The sequence below is a fragment of the Scardinius erythrophthalmus genome, assembly GCF_964197995.2.
Source record: "Scardinius erythrophthalmus genome assembly, chromosome: 12".
In the NCBI taxonomy this organism is placed as follows: domain Eukaryota; kingdom Metazoa; phylum Chordata; class Actinopteri; order Cypriniformes; family Leuciscidae; genus Scardinius; species Scardinius erythrophthalmus.
Window position 1 is genome coordinate 10,482,643 of NC_138232.1, and position 25,845 is coordinate 10,508,487.

General features: G+C 37.7%; 1 protein-coding gene across 5 annotated transcripts in view; it reads right to left on the reverse strand.

The window, feature by feature from the left end:
* rad18 (RAD18 E3 ubiquitin protein ligase) overlaps positions 1-20,756 on the reverse strand; it is a 48,971-nt gene extending 28,215 nt beyond the window's left edge. For all 5 annotated transcript variants that reach the window (XM_081381551.1, XM_081381552.1, XM_081381549.1 and 2 more), the window contains exons 1-6: positions 20,536-20,756; positions 20,157-20,235; positions 19,978-20,039; positions 19,684-19,754; positions 9,055-9,353; positions 8,429-8,528 (exon numbers count right to left, since the gene is read on the reverse strand). In XM_081381551.1, the coding sequence (XP_081237677.1) occupies positions 8,429-8,528; positions 9,055-9,353; positions 19,684-19,754; positions 19,978-20,039; positions 20,157-20,235; positions 20,536-20,586 (662 nt within the window). In that variant the 5' untranslated portion in view covers positions 20,587-20,756. The remainder of the gene's footprint in view (positions 1-8,428; positions 8,529-9,054; positions 9,354-19,683; positions 19,755-19,977; positions 20,040-20,156; positions 20,236-20,535) is intronic.
* Positions 20,757-25,845: the final 5,089 nt, after the last annotated feature.

A 25,845-nucleotide genomic window follows, 5' to 3' on the forward strand; every position in this document is an offset into this window, starting at 1 on the left:
ATTAGCGATTTAAAAGCACACACTCGTGTCACACGTCGATTAACCGGTGGGAAAATATCCTCAGACACATACCTAATAAATGTATATTTAAATACAATATTGGCCTACCTGGTAAAAAGTTTTATATACTATTTTGATGTCCTTTTGGACACAAGAGGGCAGTATAGCCCTATGTTTGCTTTTTTGTTGAACCAAATAGCACTAAATAGCCTGTTTTTAACTTTTTCATTCTTCTTGAATTGCAAAAACAGAATAAAATGGGTTTAGTTGTGATATTTGTACACTTTTATATAGAAATAAATGGTATATAATTACATTTTTAGAAGATTTTTAGTGTTTCCTTTTTGGACATTAATCCCTCGCCATAGCAAAACCGTTTGAGATATTTATTATCCATTCACAACTTAGCATATTTAATGTAGTTTCATCATGTTGAAAAAGTTTGGTACGAATAAAATAAATAGTTTAAGAGGAGTGGCTAAAAATTCAGAGGCTGATTTTGCAAAAAAATTCACATTCAGACCAAAATATCTGACTTCCTGATGGCCAGAGCTATTGAATGTAAATTAGAAAGTTGTCCGGCTTGATGAGAACAATATAAAAACTATTTTTTCTTTACTGTAGTTAAAACTAACCCCCCCACTTTTGTCTAAAGCATGTTGAAAGTGACACACTTCCTGCTGCCAGTTGGTGGCGCTATAACTTTGAATCACAATAGCCACATCCATCTGATCGGCCTCTTACCACGAACACACTGGTGAAGTTTCATCAAGATCAGTTAATGTATGCAGCAGTTATTCCACTTCATGTTTCTCTTTTCTCGCCATAAATTCGATTCCTCGCCACGGCCAAACCGTTCGAGATATCAAAAATCCGTCCGCAATTTAGCATCCTCAAAGTCTTGACTACATGCACACCGAGTTTGGAGGGGACACGGTGAATTTTCTAGGAGGAGTATTTCACATTCCACAGCAAGCGTTTTCCAAACAACCCATAATAGCCGACTTCCTGTTGGGCTGGCGTAAAACTTGACCAGGGGAAAGTTGTTCGGCACGATGAGATCTATATGTGTACCGAGTTTCATATTAATTCATGCAAGCGTGTTTGATATATGGACCAAGTTTTAGAACCCCGTCCAAGGGGGCGCTGTTGAGCCCCCCAACCACGCCCGGGTACCAGCTTCAGCCCGGCCCTGATGGCCGTGGGTTCTGACCTGTGTGCAAAGTTTCAAGAGTTTTTGAGCACGTTAAGGACCCCAAAAGCCCCTGAAACCTTGATTAACAATATAAAAGCAATAGTCAAATCTCCCCCCTCCCCTCACACACACACAGACACAGAGAGAGGGAGAGAAAATTCTTCAGAAAATCCACATTCAAACCAAAATATCTCTCTTCCTGTTGGTCGGAGATGGTTAATGTCAATTAGAAAGTTGTCCGTCTTGATGAGAACAATACACATACCAAGTTTTGTTGCTGTTGATAAAACTAACCGCCCCATTTATGACTAAAGGTGGCGCTACTGAGCCCCTCACCACGCCCGTTTCTGAAACTTTGCACATGTCTACTGGCTAATAAATGTGATGTGTCTGTCGAGTTTCATCCAATTTCAAGTATGTTAAGAGTCTCAAAAGCATCAAAAAAGAATATTAAAGTTTGAAGCGTTGCCATGGCAACAGTATTAAAGATATCAAAAATCCTTTCACAGGTCTACATCTGCCGTGTGTTTACATTATACACATAAAGTTTGAAGCAAATTGGGTAAAAATAAGAGGGTGATTTGAAAGCATTTTGAAAGGGACACACTTCCTGCTGCCAGTTGGTGGCGCTATAACTTTGACTCACAGTAGTCACATCCCTGTGATCGGCCTCTTACAACGAACACACTGCTGAAGTTTAATCAAGATCAGTTAATGTATGCAGAAGTTATAACACACTTCCTGTTTCCATTATTCGCCATCAATTCGTGTCCTCGCCACAGCCAAACCGTTCGAGATATCAAAAATCCGTCCGCAATTTAGCATCCTCAATGTCTTGACTTCATGCTGACCGAGTTTGGAGGCGAATCGATGAATTCCCTAGGAGGAGTACATTAAATTCCACAGCATGCGTTTCCCAACAACGCTAAATAGCCAACTTCCTGTTTGGCTGGCGTAAAACTTAGAGCACGAAAGTTGTTCGGCCCGATGAGATCTATATGTGTACCGAGTTTCATATTATTACATGCAAGCGTGTTTGATTTATGGACACGTGTTCGGATCCCGTTCCAGGGGGCGCTGTCGAGCCCCCCTGCCACGCCCGGGTACCAGCTTCAGTCCGGCCCTGATGGCCGCGGGTTCTGACGTGTGTGCAAAATTTCAAGAGTTTTCGAGCATGTTAAGAGCCCCAAAAGTGCCCGAAAGGTTGACAAAATAATAATAATAATAAATATAGCTGCGAGCAGCGATTACGGGCCCAAGCCGGTGGCACCGCAACCCTGATGCCTTTAGTTACCTAAAGGCACCGGGGTGGCGGTGCCGCCGGCTTTGGCCCTTCATCGCTGCTCGCAGCTATATTTATATATATATATATATATATATATATATATATATATATATATATATATATATATATATATATATATATATATATATATATATATATCTTTAATGTATTTTTATCATGTTGAAAAAGTTTGGTGTGAATAAAATAAACCACTTAGGAGGAGTAACTAAAAACTCAGAGTCTGACATATCCAAAAAATCCACATTCAAACCAAAATATCTGACTTCCTGTTGCTCGGAGCTAATGACTGTAAATTAGAAAGTTGTCCGGCTCGATGAGACCAATATGCGTACTGATTTTTGTAACTGTGGGTAAAAGTAACCCCCCCACTTTTGTCAAAAGCATTTTGAAAGTGACACACTTCCTGCTACCAGTTGGTGGCGCTATAACTTTGACTCACAATAGTTACATCCATCTGACCGGCCTCTTACCATGAACACACTGCTGAAGTTTCATCAAGATCAGTTAATGTATGCAGAAGTTATAACACTTCGTGTTTCTCTTTTCTCGCCATAAATTCGTTTCCTCGCCACGGCCAAACCGTTCGAGATATCAAAAATCCGTCTGCAATTTAGCATCCTCAATGTCTTGACTTCATGCACACCGAGTTTGGTGGGGATGTGATGAATTCTCTAGGAGGAGTAGTTCACATTCCACAGCAAGCGTTTTCCAAACAACCCATAATAGCTGACTTCCTGTTGGGCGGAGCTAATAACTTAGACTGCGGAAGTTGTTCGGCCCGATGAGATCTATATGTGTACCGAGTTTCATATTAATTCATGCAAGTGTGTTTGATATATGGACCAAGTTTTCAGACCGTGTTCAAGGGGGCGCTGTTGAGCCCCCCTGCCACGCCCGGGTACCAGCTTCAGCCCGGCACTGATGGCCGTGGGTTCTGACCTGTGTGTAAAGTTTCAAGAGTTTTTGAGCACGTTAAGGACCCCAAAAGCCCCTGAAACCTTGATTAACAATATAAAAGCAATAGTCAAATCCCCCCCTCCCCTCACACACACAGAGACACAGAGAGAGGGAGAGAAAATTCTTCAGAAAATCCACATTCAAACCAAAATATCTCTTTTCCTGTTGGTCGGAGATCGTTAATGTAAATTAGAAAGTTGTCCGTCTTGATGAGAACAATACACATACCAAGTTTTGTTGCTGTTGATAAAACTAACCCCCCCACTTATGACTAAAGGTGGCGCTACTGAGCCCCTCACCACGCCCGTTTCTGAAACTTTGCACAAGTCTACGGGCTAATAAGTGTGATGTGTCTGTCGAGTTTCATTCAATTTCAAGTATGTTAAGAGTCTCAAAAGCATCAAAAAACAATATTAAAGTTTGATGCGTTGCCACGGCAACAGTATTAAAGATATCAAAAATCCTTTCACAGGTCTACATCTGCCGTGTGTTTACATTATACACATAAAGTTTGAAGCAAATCGGGTAAAAATAAGAGGGTGATTTCAAAGCATTTTGAAAGTGACACACTTCCTGCTGCCAGTTGGTGGCGCTATAACTTTGACTCACAATAGTCACATCCTTGTGTTCGGCCTCTTACAACGAACACACTGCTGAAGTTTCATCAAGATCAGATAATGTATGCTGAAGTTATAACACACTTCCTGTGTCCCTTATTCGCCATAAATTCGTTTCCTTGCCACGGCCAAACCGTTTGAGATATCAAAAATCCGTCCGCAATTTAGCATCCTCAATGTCTTGACTTCATGCTGACCGAGTTTGGAGGCGAATCGATGAATTCTCTAGGAGGAGTACATTAAATTCCACAGCATGCGTTTCAAAACAATCCATAATAGCCGACTTCCTGTTGGGCTGGCGTAAAAAGTAAAAGTACGAAAGTTGTTCGGCCCGATGAGATCTATATGTGTACCGAGTTTCATATTATTACATGCAAGCGTGTCTGATTTATGGACCAAGTTTTCGGACCCCGTTCAAGGGGGCGCTGTCGAGCCCCCCTGCCACGCCCGGGTACCAGCTTCAGCCCGGCCCTGATGGCCGCGGGTTCTGACCCGTGTGCAAAGTTTCAAGAGTTTTCGAGCATGTTAAGGGTCTCAAAAGTGCCCGAAAGGTTGACAGAAAAATAAGAATAATAATAATAATAATAAATAATCCTACCGAAAACAATAGGGCCTTCGCCCTTTCAGGGCTTGGGCCCTAATAATAATAATAATAATAAATAATCCTACCGGAAACAATAGGGCCTTCGCCCTTTCAGGGCTTGGGCCCTAATAATAATAATAATCCTACCGGAAACAATAGGGCCTTCGCCCTTTCAGGGCTTGGGCCCTAATAAAAAAATTGTATAGTTCTTTATGTGGAACAGCTTCCAAGGTGAGAATAAACTTAAAATGAACAAAAACACATTTATTTCTAATCCAATAGGAAGATTAGTACAATGCTTACCTGGATAATAAAGGAATCTAAATGACACATTATACACAATTTTAGAAAGTTGTTCCACATGGGACTCAAACCCACAAAACTCTGGGTCAGGTGCCTGTCACTCATCTCATTGTGCCACTGGGAGGATGCGTGTTCACAGATATGCCAAAGTTCCATAGTTCAAGTGAGAATCAACTCAAAACGAAGATATTGTATATAAATGTGTTATATTTAATAAGATCCGTCTCAGAAAATGTCTGGAACAAAAGCAACTTTTACACCAATTCTGGTCACAGTACTTCTTGCAGTCTGGGCATGTGCCACATGGGATTAGAACCCACGACCTGAAAGGTTTGGGGCATGTGGCTTAGTAAGTTAGTAAGTTACTCCACTGCCGAGGAGAGCTTTCAGTGTGAAAATGGGCACATCAAAGCATTACTTAATATTTTAACCAGATTAGCATGCTAAGATAATTTAATGCTAATGTAACTTATGGTTGACCTGATAGCTGAAGAGCCAAAATAGAAAGAATGGCAACTGGTTAGCATGCTAAGCTAACTGGAATAAGACAACAAACACAGGCAAGGTCACAGTCGGAGACGGTAGCGAATATAAAAAAATTCTTTGCAGCTCAGTCCAAAGATCATCTGAGCCGATTTTGGACAAAATTTTCATATTGATTGTTTAAAGTTTGGCCGAGATACAGCCTCTGAACCAATTTTGGGTCGACTTAAGTTCGCAACATCATAACTTTTGAACAAAGATTATTAATAATAAAAACATCTGTTCAGACAAGTCGGTGCAGCTCAGTTCAAAGATCATCTGGTCAGATTTTGGACAAAATTTAAAGGAGCATCGAAAAATAAAGGAGCATACTGTGCTTTTCAAAATGGCCACTACTGTAATGGATGGAGTCTTAATGTTAATTGTTAAATGGGATCAGCATGAAGAGAAGAATCGGGTGAACTAAATGTAATTTTTCTAGAACAAAGGGTTCAAAAGAGCTATAGAGTTGGTCTTAGAAACTCCAAAATTGGTCAGATTACTATTCATGACTATCACCACAAGTGTGCCAGATTTCATCATTTTACTATGTTCCGTTGATAGGGCTGCCATAGACTTCCTTTCGGGAAGAAGAAAAATAATAGAAAGAAAACTAACAGATACAATAGGGGCTACAGCCCTTTTGGGGCTTGGCCCCTAAAAAGATAAAAGAAACCATTTCTTTAGAAACCATTCAAAGGGAAATTCCATTTATTATTAACAGTTTTCGAGAAAAGCAAAAAACTTGTCACATTAATATAAAATGAACCTCAAGTACCTCAAGTGTGTGTTACAGCTGTTTTATCGGTTTTACGACATGTAAAACAATTCAAATTAGATGGAGAGTGACTGTTCAGGTCATAGCACAAATTTTCAATTGGATTTAAGTATGTGTCTAGAATACTAACTATAAACCAATAACTTTATAGTTTTGAAGTGTAGTTTGTTCAACTGTCATGTGAGAAAGTAACTAACTCAAATTTCTGGCTGACTGAAACAAGGATTTGCATGCATTGGGCTTAATCCATTTGGGCCTTGATGCCAACAAACATTCCAGTTCCACCATCTGAAAAAGAAATCCCACAAACATGACACTGCCACCGAGGCAGATTAGGCGTTAACTGGTACTGGGTTGTATTTTTCACCAAACATAGTGCTTTGCTTTTAAGCCAAAGAACTTAATTCTTGTCAGACCACAAAATTTACTACCAAAATATTTCAGGTTTTGTCCCATGGCTTTTACATGATTTAATGCCAGTCTTTCTCAGAAATGTCTTTCTCCCAGGCACTGTCCCAGAGGTGAATCTCAAGTGGTGAAGAGGCTGTTGCTATCAGGACAGTTTCTCTGATGTCAGCCAAATAGCTCTTCAACTCTGTCATTGGTCCTTTGGTCAATTCTCTGAAAAGTCATTTTCTGGTTGCTCAGTTTGTCAGGATGGCATGGCTCTGGTAGTTGGGTGTATTGCTATTTACTTGTTAACTTGTCTTTCTAATCTTTATAGGGGTCACACATTATTTTATCTTTCCCTGACATCCTTGAGGAAATGTGTCAGATCTACAATGAAAGGAAGTGACAAGTGGAATGTCCATGAAATACATTGAAACGTTTTCTTTCAGGCTATTTTCTCTTGCTTTCATTTTTCTTTTTATCAAATTGCTTTTAGTATACGTCCTTACCTGATTACAAGGTAGTATAAATTTGAATATGACTAACACAGTAACATTTCTTCATTTTCAATTATACTGCATACAACAGCATTCAGGCAGTACAATTAAATAGCTGTAGCGATTAAAGGAACAGCCCACCAAAAAATGAAAATCATTTTCTCATTCCAAACCTATACGACTGACTGACTTTTGTGGAAAACAAAATTTAGAGGGGATGAAAGTCAGTGGGGTCCAATGTAGTTTGGACCCCAATGTTCTTCAAAATATCTTCTTTTGTGTTCCACAGAAGAAAGGAAATCACTAAGGTTTGAATTATTACTTATACCTAATATCAAGTATTAGATATAAGTATCAGATCCAACACTATTACACAAATATAGACAGTTGAGTTAAGCATGAAAAGGTGCAAATTTCATTCATCCCTGTAGCATTAGTATGTCAGGATGGGCTTAAGGCCACAGAAATGCTGACACACACCCTCATTCATCACGTTACCCTCAAGGTGTCCAGTAAATGAAATCACTCTTTCTGTCAATCACACATGCACACCAAATGTCGGCCCTTCAGAATGTCCCTCAGGTGAAAAGGGGTGGGTAAGTAGAGGGGGAGGGATGGAGACAAGCTATAATCTATAGGGAATGTTATTTTGTAAGGACTGAATCCATTCTTTAACAACAAGTACTCTTCAGCTACTTTTTAAGTGGCCATCATTTTTCCCCACAGAACGAGGTTATCTTAAATTTAACCATCTATTCAAGAAAAGTTTTTTCAGCAATCAGTTCATTTGTTAAACTTAATCTAACTAACTCAGACACATGCATAAGAGAACAATTGTATAGGGTATCTGATTAGGTAGAAAAATAAACAGGTCTAAGAAAATTGAGCTTGATGGACAACTAGACAAACAATACAGAAATAAGTTCTGCTCCACTTATTGGATAAATGGTGTTTCAAGATATTTGAAATGTTTTGCCATTTGCATCACTCTCCTTCTCCACATTTGATCCTGGATTGGATTATTTTTCATTGGCAAAAATGAACAATATCTTTTACAAGTATGTCTAAAATGTCAGTTATTCATTATTAAATTTTTTTTTGTTGACCTACTGCACAAAAACTGACGATTCTGAACTTGAATAACAGCAGGTCAATTAGCAGCATCTAGTGATTCTCTAGAAAATCACAAAATGTATCCTGCAGTCAAAGAAAGATAAGACCATTTTCTCCCTCAAACTTCACACACTGCTATTGCATTACAGGGCAAATATTCTCCTTACCTTCTCAATCCCTCTTTCTTATCGTCTCGGCTCAGACACATATCCAGATGTTTATTAATGTGCTGTTCGGGCACACACACCTCACAGACAGGACATTCCACTGCAACAAATTATTGAAGATTATTGCTTATTAGAAAAAGCACAATTAGGCAAAGCACAAACACAAAGTCATTGCCATTTAAATCTAAAAAAGATCAGATGTGATTAAGAGGATTTAAAGATATATATAATGCACTTATTGTGAAGAAAACCAATCAATGCATTAGGAGACAACCAGGTTTTTTTTTTTCTTAGACAACAGACAAAAATTACAGTGTATTAGACTGAATAAAAACATGTATTTTTTAAATCCAATTATTATTATTTCCTTTAACCAGGAGAATCACATTGAGATATTCCTATCTCTTCTTCCAGAGAGACCTGGTCAAGACGGCAGCACAAAGTTTCACACAAGAGAATCACAAAATGACAATACCACAATTTACACATTCAAGAACTAAATATATAGTAGCAAATCAAGAAAAACAATTACAAGTGTCCTTTATTTTTAACATTTAACTAATATGCATGTTTATACCAAATATACAACATAAATGCAATAAAATGGCATATGTGGCATTAGTTACCTTTAACCACCGGCTTACTGCTTTGTGATGTGGAAGGAAAAGTTGATATTTCCATCTTCTCCACTTTTACCATTGCCGTTTCCTCCACACTTTCTAGTTTGATGGTGCCTGGCTGTAAGCACACCTCCACTGGTTCTGATTTGACTGGGGTCATGGTGGTCTTCTTTTGGAAAAAATGACTGAGGGTGCTTGCTTCCTTTTTGATGCCCTTCTGTCTCGCTGCTTTGCCTTTGATCATCATAGCTGGGGTTTGAGGTGAAATAGGGGGTGATTCCAAATTTGAGTGACACAACTTTTGCCTGGAGATGGAGAGTTACAAACATGTTCATAAAAGTGTGAATGCTGACAATGGTGTTGGAGTTTCTGGTTAACTCAGTGTTTTAATCATATTATTAAACATTACTACATTTAAATTAGATCTAGTCATGTTAACATAAGTTTATTAAATTGACACTTTATATATACTTTGGCCATTCAAAAATAGTTAGCATTCTATAAACTGGAATTGTGCCATATACACTAGCTTTTTAAACGGTTTTGAAAAGTCTCTTATGCTCACTAAGGCTTCATTTATTTGATCAATAATATAGTACAAAAGAGTAATATTGTGAAATATTACAATTTAAAATAACAGTTTTCTATTTTAATATATTTTAGAATGTAAATTATTCCTGTGATGGCAAAGCTGACTTTTCAGTCTCATTACACCAGTCTTCAGTGTCACGTGATCCTTCAGAAATTCTAATGATGATTTGGGCGCTCAAGAAACATTTCTAATTATAGACGCTGAAAATGATTGTGCTGCTTAATAGTTTTGTGCAAATTGTGATACATTTTTTCATGACTCTTTGATGAACAAAGTTCAAAAGAACAGCATTTAATGTATTTGAAATAGAAACAAAATAAAAGTCTTTACTGTCACTTTTGATTAATTTAATGCACACTTTACTGACCCCAAACATTTGAGCGGTATTTGTATTCAAAGCAATTATAAACCACATTTTACGCCTAAGTGCTCTATCCCAGAATTACAGAGATAAAAGGGTAATCCACGTACTTTGGGTCATGAGGTATATGCAAGGCACATACAATATCTAATATAAAAAATAAAAATAAAAGGGTAATCCACGTACTTTGGGTCATGAGGTATATGCAAGGCACATACAATATCTAATATAAAAAATAAAAATAAAATATAAAAACACATTCTAAGATGATAAACTGGGCCAAGGACACAAAAAAGCTGTTTGAGCATCCTTCATCTGAGACACTAAGGTGACAATTTGTCAGTAAAAGTGTTTTTGACAGCAATACTGTGCTTCTCTGTACAATGTGTAAGCTTTCGAATATCTCCCCTTCCCCACTGAGGGAGAGTGAGAGACGAAATAGTGAAAAATAATTTTGAGGGGACGACAGAAGGGCAGAAGGAGCGAGAAAGAGAAAAGAGTACATAAAAGGAAGTGTGAGAGAGTGAATGCATGCAGGCAAGCACCTGTTGGTTTCGCAATTCCAGTGGAAATGTGGAAAGCCAACAAACGCAGTAAGTGGCTGTGAGGCCATTACAGAGCCATAAAAGTGGAGACAATGAGGTGTGCAAACGCCACTTTCCATATTGAAACCTTTTATTTCTCTTTGTTTGACCGTTAATCCACATATATGCACACAAAATTAAACGTTTAAGAAAAAGAAACAAGGTGTCCCAATTGGTATTAAAGTGGCTGTGACCATTTTTGGTCTACATTAACATCTGAAGAGTGACATCAGTTTTCCTCCTTATATGTCAATGCTATTAGAAAAGATCTAACATCTCATCAAACCCACAAACAGACTAAAGCTAAAAAAGGAAATAAAATTCAATCTTCGCCCATTACCCTAAGAAAAAAGGAGAGATAAAGCCTCAATCCCAATCTTCCTGTTAAGCTAAAAATGAGATTTAATACATGTTCTGAAAGGATGGAACCGTGACTGAGGTTATTAAAAACTCACTATGTGGATCTACTGTATATATCCCAAAAAAATACCTCTGGCCCCTGAACGAATTAACAAATGTGCTTTTGTAGGTTCTTTGCAGTCAGTTGAGAGTAAATGAAAATGTCAAGAAAGATTGTAAAACAAGAGTCGAACAGCCTAAATAACAGGATTCAGGATGCACATTTTATGCACTGATTATAGGCAAAATTGGGAAAATGTGTTCAAAGTATCTGAGAGTATGTGTGTAATATGTGCTTCTGAAATATCATCATGTGTACATTATGCCACTGGGTACACACTGTTACTCGTTCTACATGTAAAAAGGGTGTTTTTGTAGAAGTCACAGCAGCAAAAAAAGACAATAAAACATGATCAGACAGATGGTGGAAAATGGTTGTTTGGAGAAATAACCTTGACTAACCTAATAAAGGGACTGCATGCAAAAAAAATATAAAATATATATGATTTGATCCCTTTAACTTATAAACAACAAACTGTCCTAATTGTTTGGCCTTTCTTCAGTAATGCTTTTAAAATTCAATTGCAGTCTTGTACCTAAAGGCATAACTACCCACCCAGCCAGGACCATAAAAAACCCTCATGGACCCCCTCACAGAAAATCCTGTCTACTTTCAGTCCCCAAAGCGCTGATGTGAATCTAGTAAGGCAAACTGAACCCACAGAGAAAATGTATTGCTGTAGTGAACCACATACGTTACATAATCACCAGCACATTACAGCTACAGTGTTTCCCCTACAATGTATTAAGCAGCGGCGCAGCGTCGCCGCTGGATTTTCAGCGCCGCTGCAAAATCTTCACATCATCATCAGTAATATCACGACATTCACTTAGTTACACACGTTGTCATAAGGAGTCGTTCACATGCAAATATTTCAAATGTGGGCGCGCGGAAAGCGCACTCATAATAGAAGCGACGCGGCGACAGACACAACGACAGACGCCACGGGAGAGCGAGCAAGCGCTTGCGGAAAGGAGTTCGCGGTACAAACTTTTCTCCGTTGAAGTCTTTGGGGTCGCTGTGTCCATTTTTTTTTTACTGTCTATGGAAAATATGCCGTCCCGCCCCTCCGTGTTCGGCGACCAGGTTTCATTCTCGCGCAGCTCGTAACATTCGTAACTTCACGTGCGGGTCTTTTCCGCTCGGTGTTTGCCCCGCGCTCTCCGTTCTGTGTGTGTGTGAGTGTGTGTCGGCGCACTGCGCTCTGCTCAATGTTCCGCTCCGTGTTTGCGCTGCGCGTTCTGCTCCTTAACGGCCCAAACGCCGATCATGCACTGGAAAAGCAAAGTCCGCTCAAATAACGTTAAATTTCTCAGTAGTAGACTTCGGTTTGCAATAGCCCTACTGAGCTGGAATAGCCATGCTGGGCAACAATGGTAAAATTACCTGCTCTGGTCACATGCTCTGGTAATAAGAGCTTTGTATGACTATACTTTATTTTGATAATTAGTCAAAAAATAAATCTGTTAAATCTGAGTATGTTGCATAGAACTGAATGAAGAATAATATATTGATGTTTTATATTTTAATATAGGGCTATTTTCTGTCCAATTTGTGTGAAAATTTTTCTTTTTTCCCCCTTTTTTGTGTGTTTAATTTAATTAGTGATTCAACATTTAAATACTGATGATTACAAGTTTGGGGGAAATGCGATTAATCACAGCATTACATTTGAGCCCCTGCCCCTGATGAACTCTTTGCACGTCCCTGGAGGTTAGTGAAGTAAAATAGGCAAGCTAGTCACCTTTTAAACTAACGAAAAGTTTAATTTGGATTTTAATGTTCAAAATGTCTACAGGATAAAATAAAGTACTGGTTACATGATGATGTATCTAAGTGCTAAAGTGTGTTACAGAAAAAAAGATCAGTAGTGCAGGTGAGGGAGGAAAGAGTTTCATTTTTCCACTATCAATTTCTACCTTACAGCTGAAAATTAACACAAAAGAAAGACATGAATAATCCTGTCCTAATCCTGTTTGTGACCAGTTCAAGGTACGTGCTGCAATAATCATGCCTTCAGTTGATGGTATGTCAAATTTGTATGTCTCAAAATGTCCATTTCTATCCACAAAACTTGCCAGAAGTCATGGTTTAAGGGGTTATTAAAAAATAAAATAAATCTTGCACCCCCGGACCCCCCGCGACCGGCTTGGTAACAACCTCCGGCACGTAACAGCACCGCTGCTGGAAAAAATTCTAGGGGAAACATTGAACTAAGAAAACAGGACAAAGTGGAACAGCAGTTTTGAACAGGTTTATAAAGTATAGCCATGACTGACGAGTATAACATCCTGGATTAAAGAATAAAAAGCCTACAAAGGCAGAAAAAAACAGGCTTTTCCAGTTTGTATGGAAGTGAAAATTCATTCATTCAAAACTTGGATCTCTTTTGGAAGCTCCTTGATCTTCTGACAACAAGAGAAGGAAGAGTCAAAGACAATGAGCTTGCAACAGCAGTAGCTCAGACGGGTCGATATTCAGACCTGGAAACACAAGGCTAATTGCACTCATTATGACAAAGAAGGTTTATAATATAGGGAGAAAACTAGCCTTCCCACTTAACTCAATGCCTGGCACAGGACAGCAGGAGATTGGAAATCTGCCATCTTTGCTAATGGGCACTCAGCTTACCTAAAACATGATTATTCCACAAATTCTTTAAAAAAAAACTAATACTATGAACTAGAGTTGCACGATTCTGGAAAAACTAGATCAAAGATCTCTAAAATAGAGATCACAATTCACCCATGATTCTGAATAGACAACTACAGGATCTTAAGCTGACTAGTTGAAGACTTTACTTCATTAATAAACACGGTACTTCCTAGGAAAATAAATTCCAACACAGCGCTACAAAGCGCTATGAAATGAGCCTTCACAATATATAATGCTTTACAATGAACTTTGTTAGAGAGCGACATATGGCAATTTATCTGTCCAATAATATACCTAACTCACTTCGCTCGCCTTTACATCATCATAAATCCATAAGTTCTCGCCATATCAGAAAAGCCAAGCCAATGTTGATTTTCGTTTTATTACAACCTCTGTCGTGCTCTCTCTTTGCTAGTAGACTCTCCTCTGTTTAGACGTTTTTTATTTTATTTTGATAGTACTTTTGTGACAATTTGAATTACTGTAAACTAAATAATGATACTGTGTGGTTGAAAAGACCACAGCTTTCTGATGTTTCATACCTATACATGACAACTGCTCCCTCTGGATCAGCCCAGATATGAATGGTCTGCTGTGATCGTACTTGTCAAAGGTTTAATAGACAGACAAATTCTCATTTAGGAATAAGATCCCGTGGATGTTTGAATTGAGATTGTGATATTTTAAAATTCATTACTATGTAGCCTACACATATATGAATGTAATAAATCACAAAAAGATATTCTACCCAAGATACACTACCCAAAGAAAGGCACAAAAAAACCAATGCTATGTCTAAACCAAAGGCCTTAACAACTGTCCCCAATGCCCTGTCCTAAAAGATGACACGTGCCTTTGACATCATCACTCTGAGAAAACAGGAAATTAAAACACTGTCCCATAAGGCATCTTCCTCTTCATCCTGATGGCCATCTGAAACTCCACCATCCAACTATATTAGGCACATTCATGGGCAAACAACACGGAGGAGATTGATGGCACCTAGAGAGACTGATTTAAAAACCAATATCGCAAAAGAAAACAAACCTACTGTGCACTCTGGCTATTCACTACCTTGCACTTTTACACTTAATGTGAGGTACACGTGGAAAAAGTCTTACTATAGGATAGCAGGTTTACAATACACAGTATATATATATTACACATACACATATATATATATACATGTATATAAAATATAAAATCATCTTTTGGAAATTGAACTTAATGCCTTAATTAAAAAAATTAGGAAAAATCCAACCTTTAAGGACACCAATTTTCTATGAATAATGAATAATGTATCGTAAATAAATAAATGTTCTTTAAATAAATGAGATTGGCATGGTTTTATTTCAGTTAGCCTAATAGCTAGTTTGATTTGCATTGAGAGATGATCTTATGGAAAGTACTCCATGCCAATCTCTAGGTATGGTGAAGGCTATGTGATGATGTGGGGCTATTTTAATTCCAAAGGCCAAGGGAACTTTATCAGGATGCATACATAGTATCCTGATCCATGAAGTAACTGGCCTTTAAAAATAAAAATCTGCCTGCCTCTATGGGAATTTAACATAGGGGTGTCCAGACTTATGCACCCTGTATTTTAAGGAAGAACATTTATTTATTTATTTACGATACATTATTCATTCACAAAGAAAATTGGTGTCCTTAAAGGTTGGAATTTTTCCTAACGTTCCTAATTGCCTAAAGGCATTAAAGGAACACTTCGACTTTTTGGGACTTTAGCTTATTTACCGTATCCCCCAGAGTTAGATAAGTCCATACATACCTTTTTCATCTCAAAACTTAAAAGTGGTGTAGCAAAACTCAAGTAGCAGTGTTTCGCCTTTTGAGAAAATAGTTCCCAGTATTTAAACGTTTAAAAAATGGCTGTCTCTCATATGACCTTGTTATTTGTACACACTGTGACTATACAAATCACAACATGTAAATATGAAAATGTTGCCGTTATTTAGTCACTTATTGGGATTAGTATGCTAGCTGTAGCCATTTACATCCAGTCTTTGTGCTAAGCTAGGCTAGCGGTGGGTGCGTCAAACAGACTTACAGCACGCACGGAGATGAAAAAAGTATGTATGGACTTATCTAACTCTGGGGGATACGGTGAATAAGCTAAAGTCCCAAAAAGTCGAAGTGTTCCTTTAAGTTCAATTTCCAAAAGATGATTTTTTATTCTTCTTTTTAGTCAACTTTAGCATGGGTGTCTAAACTTATGCATAGCACTGTATACACACACACATTTCTTGTCAATTTATTTTCAATTTCCTCAGGTAACTGGAAGAATTTGTATGTCTGTATGTCTACAGTCTGAGCACTTAAGACTCTTTGGAGAGAAACATGGCTTCCTTGAGTCCTGCAGCAGGTGAAGTATGCCAAAGATATAGACCTGAATATTGAAAATAAAAACCCACTTGATTGTTAAAGGAAATCCCAAATCTCAAGGCAGACTAGGACATTAGGTCAAATGAATTACTTTTTCAAGTTTGTCACGAGATGGAAGACACTGTATTCAATAAAGGACTAACATTAATTCTTAAGTAAATCTCATAATTCTAATGAATTAGCTGATTTTCTGATACCTTCAGGCAAGTTCTTAAACTTTAAGTATCCTTTCATTAATGGATTTAGAGTTACACTGTCAGGGATAGTAGTTTCATGCACATGGCAGAACAGAAGCATATGTTTATATAGGTTGTCATTCATATGAACAACATTTGTAGTGTCAATTCACAGAAACTCCTGTGACCAAACATATTTTGGCAGTCAATCAGCATGTCTGGGACTTTGTAGCTGAATCTTAATCAATGTTACAAAGACAAATAAAATGAGAATGGTACTCATCAGATTATGTAGTTTTATGTGGAATTTATGTAGTTTTTAAGGTATTTATAATTAATAATAGTTTATTTATTTTTAATAAGTCACTCACTGGATTCTATTCATAGTCATGTCTACCAACATATTCCAATAAGAGAAGTCTCTATATATGCAAAGTGACACATGCACCAGATTCAAACTTTACCTTCTGAGATTAAATCATTGAGCAAATGAAGACTGAATATGACCTCACACTCTGTCAATATATCAAAAATGGACCAATATCAAAGTATTTTCCATTGAATATAAAGCAATACATTTTTCCTGTTCAATTTTATCACTACCCATTAATTAACCCCCAAATGACTTTTTGTCAGACTGATATTCAGGCCAACACATTTTTTGCAGCAGTAGAATTCGTCAGAAAGATCTAGAGTTCTGCAGAAATTAAATTGTAAATGATCCACAGAGTGATCAATTGATCATATAAGAAAATATTATTTAAAGAGTTTTTTTTTTCTTTTTTTTAAATATATAACCTTGTATGAAAATACCATAAAAGTTAATGCAGGATTTAAAATTGTTTTGCAAGACATAAGGGCACAAATTTAGTATAGCTTTGCTATAGAGAATGAAAATATAACGTCACGCGTTTCACTCCGCGCTGCATTCCGGGAAGCGATATTTTTTTCCCCAGGATGGTAGGGGAAGACTCATGAATATTAATTAGGGAAGTCATCCCTGATTGGTCTTAACCCCAGTGACGGGTAGGTTTAGGGCGGGGTTAGGGATAGATCATCAGACCCCCAGTGGCGGGTAGGTTTAGGGGTGGGGTTAGGAGTAGGTCATCAGACCAATCAGGGATGACTTCCCTAATTAATATTCATGAGTCTTCCCCTACCATCCTGGGAAAAAAAATATCGCTTCCGGGAAGGCGCCGCCATATTAGGTGTTTACGCTATCCGTCGCCATGGTTACTTCGACAGTGAGACCGAGAGAAATAGCGACAGAGAGAGAAAGAGAAGCTTGATATCCATTTGCATTTTTTGCGATACGGTTGAATAAATGGAGAAATAGGAAGCGAAAGGAAAGGGGCTCTATCGGGAGAGACAAAATAACAACGCCAGACAGCGTTATTTAGAGAAACGGCTTAGCATCAACAACATGGACCCGAACGACCTGCAGCTACAGAATGGATGAAAGACCCAGAAGGACTACCACCTTTCACACACCCTGACACAGTCAATTACCTGGTTTATAGTATCAGTGCCTACACAATGCAAGAGTTTAGAAGCTTTAAGTCATTAGAAGCTTATGAACATTTCTGATGCGGCTGGGTGCAACTTACAAACACAAAAACCTGTTAACTGCGAGAGCTCAGTCATAATTGAGGTTTCAGACGTCATTCATATGTGGAAATAAATCTGATATGAATCGGATGTGCATTTGGACCTGCCGTGTAAGCGGACAGATCGGACATTCCCCTGTCAATGCGAGTCGTATGTCATTGAAAAAAAAGTGTCTTTTTGAAACACTTCGCAGTTCTGTGCGACAGACAGTCACATGGTCATGATGCAGTCGTTAGCCTATTTTTACAAAAACTGCTTCCACGGGGCCATAACGTAAGATACAAGGTAATGGAGCCTTTTATACATTGTCGTGTTTCTTTAGAAATAAACAATGGACAAATAGTGTCTTTAGACGCCTCAGATGTAAAGTTGTTCGCTGTCAAAGTGATGCCAAAATGAATGGGAGTCAATGGAATGCTAAAAGCAGGTGATGGCTTGTTAGCCAATGGATGCCCCCATAGAAGGTACACTTTCCGGATGCTGGATTACCCCCTTGGCCTTTTCACAAGCCGTTGTGAATTCAGTATAAATGTGATGTCAGAACTACTCAGTCACCGCCTTCAGTCACCACCGCCACCAATGGTGGGTCACTCAGAAAACAACAGGCAAATCAGAAGAGAGGCCCATGAATATTAAGTAGACAGGCCAAAATCGAACAGTTCTTGGCAGAGCTTCCGAGAAAGGAGCTGTAAATATTGAGATGGTTTTTGGTACTTATACCGCAAATATATTCTAACTTCAGAAAGGTGTACAATATGGGTACACCTTTACATTGGTACAGATCACTCTACATTTTGTATTGTTCACTGGTGTTACCGTATTTAAATTATTGTGTAGAGGTTTGGGGAAACACATAACAAAATTCATTGCAATCATTATTTATACTTAAAAAAAAAAACAATAAGAATAATTCATAACACTGGATATTTGGAATATACCAACTCATTTTTACAGTCTAAAGCATTAAAACTACTTGATCTGGTTGAATTTCATACAGCTATAATTATGTTCAAGGCTAGAAACAATTTATTGCCTGGCAATATACAGAAAAGGTTTCTTGAAATAGAGGGGGGCTAAGATTTAAGGGGAATGTCAAAGACTCCCAGTTTTCAAACTACTAGGAAAAGTTTCTGTTTATCTGTCAGTGGCGTTAAATTGTGGAATAAACTAAATAATGAGTTAAAGCAATGTCCAAACATATTACATTTTAAAAAGATTTGCAAAGAAATTATATTCCAGAGATACAAAGAAATACAGTGCTAACAATAACCTGAGCTTATATTGAATAATTTATAGTATGTGTATAAATATTGCTGTGTATGTAGGTGTAACATATGTATGTGAATAGAACTTTTGAATATATATTTTCATTGATTATAGATTTATTATCTCCGTAGATTTCTTATTTTGTAGCCATTGCCTTAAATATAGTAGTAGGGGTATAAAGGGGTAGGAGTACATACATTTTACTTCTTCCTACTCCTTTTTGTACATGTAAATAGAGGTTTCTTTTTAAGTACTGGAAAGTATGGAGTTTTATTTTGTTGTTTATATTTTTTTTTTCTGATTTTTTTTATTTTTATTGTATTTACATGTTCAAAATAAAAGATATCAAATCGAAAAAATATGGGACCTTTAACATTTTACCATGTTTAAATCCATTTTGCATTATTCCAGATTTCCCACATAACAGTGCAAAATGCACAAAAAAAACAGAACATACCCACTGACATCTAAATAAAAAAGCAGCACTTATTGAAATAAATGCTTATATTTTAAAAGGAAATAAACTTTACCTTGCTGATTGGAAGCTCTGAACTAAGTCGTCTAATAATCTGTTGTTCCTCAGGTCTTGTTCTGTTGACGGCTGCAAGGAGAGTTGAACTAAGATTAATGGAAACTGTTTACTGGAAATCTTAACTTAATTAAAATATGACTGACAGACTGACAGTCAGACAGATAAGAAGGTTTGACTCGTTCATATTATTTTTACATGATAGATAGATAGATAGATAGATAGATAGATAGATAGATAGATAGATAGATAGATAGATAGATAGATAGATAGATAGGAATTCAGATTATCTTACCGAGTTACAAACAGGACACAACAATTTAAAGGAGAAAAACTTCCGTATGCACAGAGAACAAACTGTTTGGAAAACCAAAAAGAAAATAAGAAATAATTTAGTATCTTGCTTAGAGAAATTATGTCAATTAAAACATCAAATGGATATAAACTGATCTGTAAAAGTGATATAATACGTACAGTTGTGTGAACACTGGGTCATCATGGTGATGTTGAGAAACTCAAAGCAGATAGGACATCGGAGGAGATTGTCCATGCTCTGATACACACAAAAAATATACAAGATCTGATGTCAAACAAACCTGCATAACTTATCCCTCCTGTCCTGACTAACGTTACTGGACATCTATGACACTGATGTTCTCAATGATGTACAAAAACATGCAATGCAATTTATTTTGTTCAATTTCAGGGAAGCAGTTGGCATGAAACAAGAACATAAGCACATCGGTGTGTATCTTATAGCTACACATGTGAGCAGCAGATAACACATTCGTAGCTGATAATCTTGTTTTAACAACAGGGCTAACGCTAAGCAAAGTTGAATATATGAACGTACTTTGAGACATGACAGGTTCGGCGGTAAGTCCACTTCATTTAGCTGAGCCATCTACGCAAATTCCTGTGCTGTTTTTAGCTTTAGTACGATAAAAAAAAATCTGTACAAATTAATTAGAACGCCAGCTCTCTTGATAGCAACAATAAACTCCCGCGCATTGCCTAAACACTTCCTACAATATCGTCACTTCCGGTTGAATTTACGTAACGTCAGTATGACACACGTTTGAAAAAAACATTAAAGTAATTATGGTATTTTGACAGAAACTTTGATTGCCATTATGATTTTACGAAGGAAGGCAGTCAAGGCACATTTGCAAAAACCAGATGGTAAAGTAGCCTAATAAAGATTAAAGTAATAAGGAACAGAATCCTTAAATTAGAATACAACATGCTTTAAAATTTAAATATTTTAATTAACAAATAATTTATGTTTTAGATATAAATATGCTTTTTCAAATAATTTGTATATTTGTGGAATTTTATTAAAATGGCCTTAGAGCTAAATAGTTGTTAGACCATGTTTAGCCATGCTGGCCTGATGATCATTTGATTTATTCCATAAAACATTTGAAGAAGGGGTCAAGAAGCCACATTGTAATCCTTATATTAATCCTTATAATGATTAGGCCTTACTTTGTTAGCTCACATTACTAGTCTTGTGGTGAACAATTAATTTGTGTTAATAAACAGAAATAATTAAGTTAATACCATGATTAATACACAGAAAAAAAGAATAATTTTGTCCTGGTTTTAGCATTTTTTTTAGCATCTTTAATCAAAACCTAAAAATGTGCTTCCACTCTGGAATGCTGTTCCTTCGCGAATGACGTCAGTTTGACGGCTTGGGTAGAATACGCTCTATGCACGAACGCTGCTGACGTATTTCCGGTAGAATCTCAGCCAGCGTCTTTACTTCCGCATTGCGCGTTCTATAGCGAAGTGTTGTACTAGGGCCAAAACTTTCTTAAAATAAATTTTTCTCAGAAACGGAGACTTCGATTTTAGAAACCGATTCGGTAGTCAGATTTTGCATGATATGAGAGAATACTCACCCTCAAAGTTGTCGATGTAGCTCGAAATATATAATTTACTCTTAGGTGTGACAGCTAACTGCCTCACAATATTGTTAACATCATTCACGTTAACCGCTGGAAGTTCTTGTAAACAGCGAGTGTAATTTACCATTATCTCCACCTGAATGCAAAAACGGCTTCTGACGCAGCACCGGATGTAACTGGGCGGGCTGAGACAAAACGCGGAAGCGATCATGCATAGAGCCTATTGAGAATGAGGACATGCGTCAAGGTAGCTTGCTGTCACGTGACGAATTGAGCCCGCCCACCATTTTGGGATGATACGCTATCGGTTGCTAGGGGCAACAGTGTAAGAGCAATACAGAGACGGATACAAATTGTAACGGATATACGGATAGAAATTACGAGAAAATTAAGAGGAAATGGATAAGAATGTTAGCCTGGTAATACCAAACTCTGGAATGGCATAATAGAGAAGTGTTTTCTCTCTCGCGGGGGGGGCGCTTGTCTGAAGTTTAAAATCATTGGTTACCCGTAAGCCAATCACATAACGTTTGGTTATGGCGTGTGTTATGCGCATGCTCAGCCGCATCTAACTTCCACTGTAAACACATGTATGATGCGAAAACAAAACCATCGAGTCAAATACCGGAGTGAACATGGCTGTGCGCGACTTTTGCAGATTATGTGAAGTAAAAATCTACGCATCCACGGTACAATCAGTGTCTACGTCACGGCTCTCAGCCCGCCCTCTGTTCGTTGATTGGCCGGGCTGTTTTCAGGCCGGAGGAAAACGGAAAGCTATTACGCTGTCTCAGACTGACTACAGAAGCGAAATGAAAAATTGAGCGGAAGTAAGAAGTCTGACGTAGTCGTAGCTGACGTAGCTATAAGAATGTGGCAAAAGAAAAGGGTTCTTACAGGGAGAAACTTACTACCAATGTCAAACAGAGGTATTTAGAGAAGCTGGCAGATATTAAAAATGTCAACTCATACGAGCTGCCTGCAGCTGAATGGAACAGAGACCTAGACTCTTTACCACCTTGCACTTATATGGAAATAGCTAATTACTTGGTTTTTGGCATCAGCTATAACGAAAAAACTGTAACAAATGGTTCCTACGGTTTCCACGACAATCGTGTGAGACACTGGAGCAGTTTTTTTACACAGCAGTGTTTTCCAGGCATTCTAAAATAGTGCGACAACTCCACTACCAATACAAACAATGCACGGTGCTGCCGTGGGTATCCTCCCAAAATGGCGGAAAGGGGAGGAGACGCGGTCTCTGCAGGGCGGGGCGCTGTGTCGTGACGACATCTCCTCATTCTTAATAGGCTCGCCGCTCGTTTGAGATTAGAAAAATCTGTGCAGAACCAATCACCAGTCACCGCAAGATGCACGCCGGTTAGAAATGTGTGTGGGCCGCCTTCCTCTGACGTCAACAGAACTTAAATTTCATCCAATTTATTATTAGTCCCTCAATATCCGCATTTGATCTTGTCTGATCCACTAAAGAGAGAACTGTCCATCTTCCCTGCACTTTTTCACTCCTCCCCTCACTGCAGCCGCCTACTCTCTTCTACATTTAAGGCGAGGCGCATCTCAAACGTGTATTCAAGTGTATTCCCCGCCCTGTATTCAATTGACCCTTTTCACATATCTGGGTTTCTCAGAAGCAGAAGTCGTCATAGCTGTGTAAACTTCTATAGCGGTGAACGAGAGACCACATTAAATATGTGTTCCCATTTGCTCAAATAGTAAAAGAAAAACTTCACAATAGTGTTTTCACAACTTTCAAAAAGGGGAAAAAATAAAGAGATTGATAGCGGCAGTCAGAAGAGAGAAAGATGTCAACTTTTCACTTGGAAATATGTCACAACACTGAAGTAAAGTCGGTTGCAACTTCTGGTTCACGAGGACTTTAAAACACTACTTTGTTAATATTTTGACAGTAAAAGTGAGGCTCCACATCACACAGAGTGTCACTTAACCAAATCAGTGATCATAACTAGCACTAGGAGTGAGATTGAATAAATAAATCGGTTCCATATGTGCACCTAAATACACACTGTTCCTTTCTCTTGTTTCTCTGAATGTCAAGGCTAAGGGGAAAAAAGACATATGTGAATACAATCTAGGGTTTTAAGGTATAATTTGTTCTGTACTGTATGTTTTCTGAAAGGTTAGCGTACTTACTGTACCAAATAAAGAGATTCAATGCGAACAGGAATTATAGAGTAATAATATTGCAAGAATAGAAGAATTGAGGCCAAAGCCGCTCACTTTCATGATGGTGAACAAAACATAACAGAGTGATTTAGACATATGAGTAGGAATAAAGAGGGTTTCATACAGTATTGCAGTAAAAAAAAAAAAAAAAAAAATTTGCTACTGCTCACTATAAGTAAAATCACATACATATGTGACTGATTACCTATAGGCTTGACTTGGATAGCCAACATCATCAAATCTAAGTGCTCCAAGCATGACATGCGAGTATGGAAAAGTAAAACACATTTTGACGCTACCTTGAGGTTCAATTGCATTTTACTAGCTACTTATTTTACATGAATATGATTACAAACAAGGCTGACAGACAAGTCTAATTCAGGAACATGTTCCAAATGACTTAAACCTGAAAGAGTTTATTCTCCAATGTGCACAGGTGCCTCTCTTTGTGGGAATAGTGTGTAGGCAAAATGTAATGGATAGCAAAGTGTGACTGCAGTCTTAAATGCCAAGACACATGAAAATAATAGGGTTCTCAAATCAACAGACCATGACCACCAGGATACATTTTAGATTTGGAAGTTGGACATACATTGATGAGCATTAGTGTAAAAACTGTAAGGGCAGAAAAAAGGGGCTTTCAGCATTTTATGTCTTGGCAGAGTTAAAATTGGACAAAATGCGTTAGATGGTTATTCAATATCCACAATGGACATTTGAAGCTTTCTTTACTAATCTAAATCAAAAAACATTCTATCAAGTGCAAGTACAGTAGGAGCACTTTATTGACTTCCTAATTTAAATTTGCTGCTATGACCATTAAAAAAAATGATAAACGCTGAAACATGATATTACAGTAGTGTTCTAATACAGCATAATTGCCAGTTGGCTCTAAAAAAAACATCATTTTTTTAAAAAAAGGGATACTGAGAAAGAAATTCCAAGAAAAAAAATTTAATTGAGAATTTAATTTCACTGCTTTCATTGAGACCAAGGAACTGCATCTGGAACTTTCAGATAAATCTGGACAATGTTTGTAAAAACATCATGTTTTTCTTGGAGCATTATGAAGTCCACATAATAAAATGGACATTTTTGACACAATTCAGCCTTCAATCAGGCCCTCCTATTAAATTTGACAACAAACAGGTTGTTAACCAAACAGGCAATTGTAAGAGTGGTGACCAAAGAGTTTGGATGAAACAGCAGAAACTGCCCAACAACAATCTTTTCAACGCTTCATGTGTTGGACTCTTTGGGAAAGTGGCCAATTTTGAGAAACACCAACAGTACTGCAGTGATCTAGAAGCCATGTGAAGCATTTTAAATTGATGAAACTAAATTTGTGCTCTTTGGCCTGAATGCTAAGCACTGTGTTGACCAAGTACCTCCTCCCCTTTCATCAATCAAGACCGATTGACGCAGGATAAGGCCTGTACCTTAGGGCTTCTTTTAAGAAACTGGAAAATTTGATGGAGACACAGGGAATATGGCTAGAGCCAGATGCAAATCCTTGAAGAGATTCTGTTTCAGTCAGCCAGAGATATCACTTAAGTTTTATTTTCCAGAAGGACAATGACCTTAAGTAAAAAGTAAATACTATTTAAAGAAATGGCCGGCAAAAAAATAAATGAAATATTCTGAAATGACACAGTCAGAGTCCAGACTTCAATTCAATTGGGAGGGGAAAATGTGTAGAATGACTTGAAAATTGCAAACTGAATAAAATCTTGTTACAGTAGCACAATTATAATTGAATATTCGGGTGGAAAACAAAATATGCAAAGACTTAATGCTGTAGAACTGCATTGAATGGTATTGAATTTGGGAGATAAATACATTTATAAATGAGAGAAAAATCTTTTGTTTAATAACACTAATGTTACCAAAATTTGAAAGTAAAAGAAAATGCAAGGAATATAATTTTTTTTGCAGCACATTTGTTTTCCCAACTCAATGGTAAACACAGTTGCTGTGCCACTAATGCACAGATGAGTTCACATGCATATGCTTAATAGTCCAGTCATTTTAAGCCAAAATGGGGG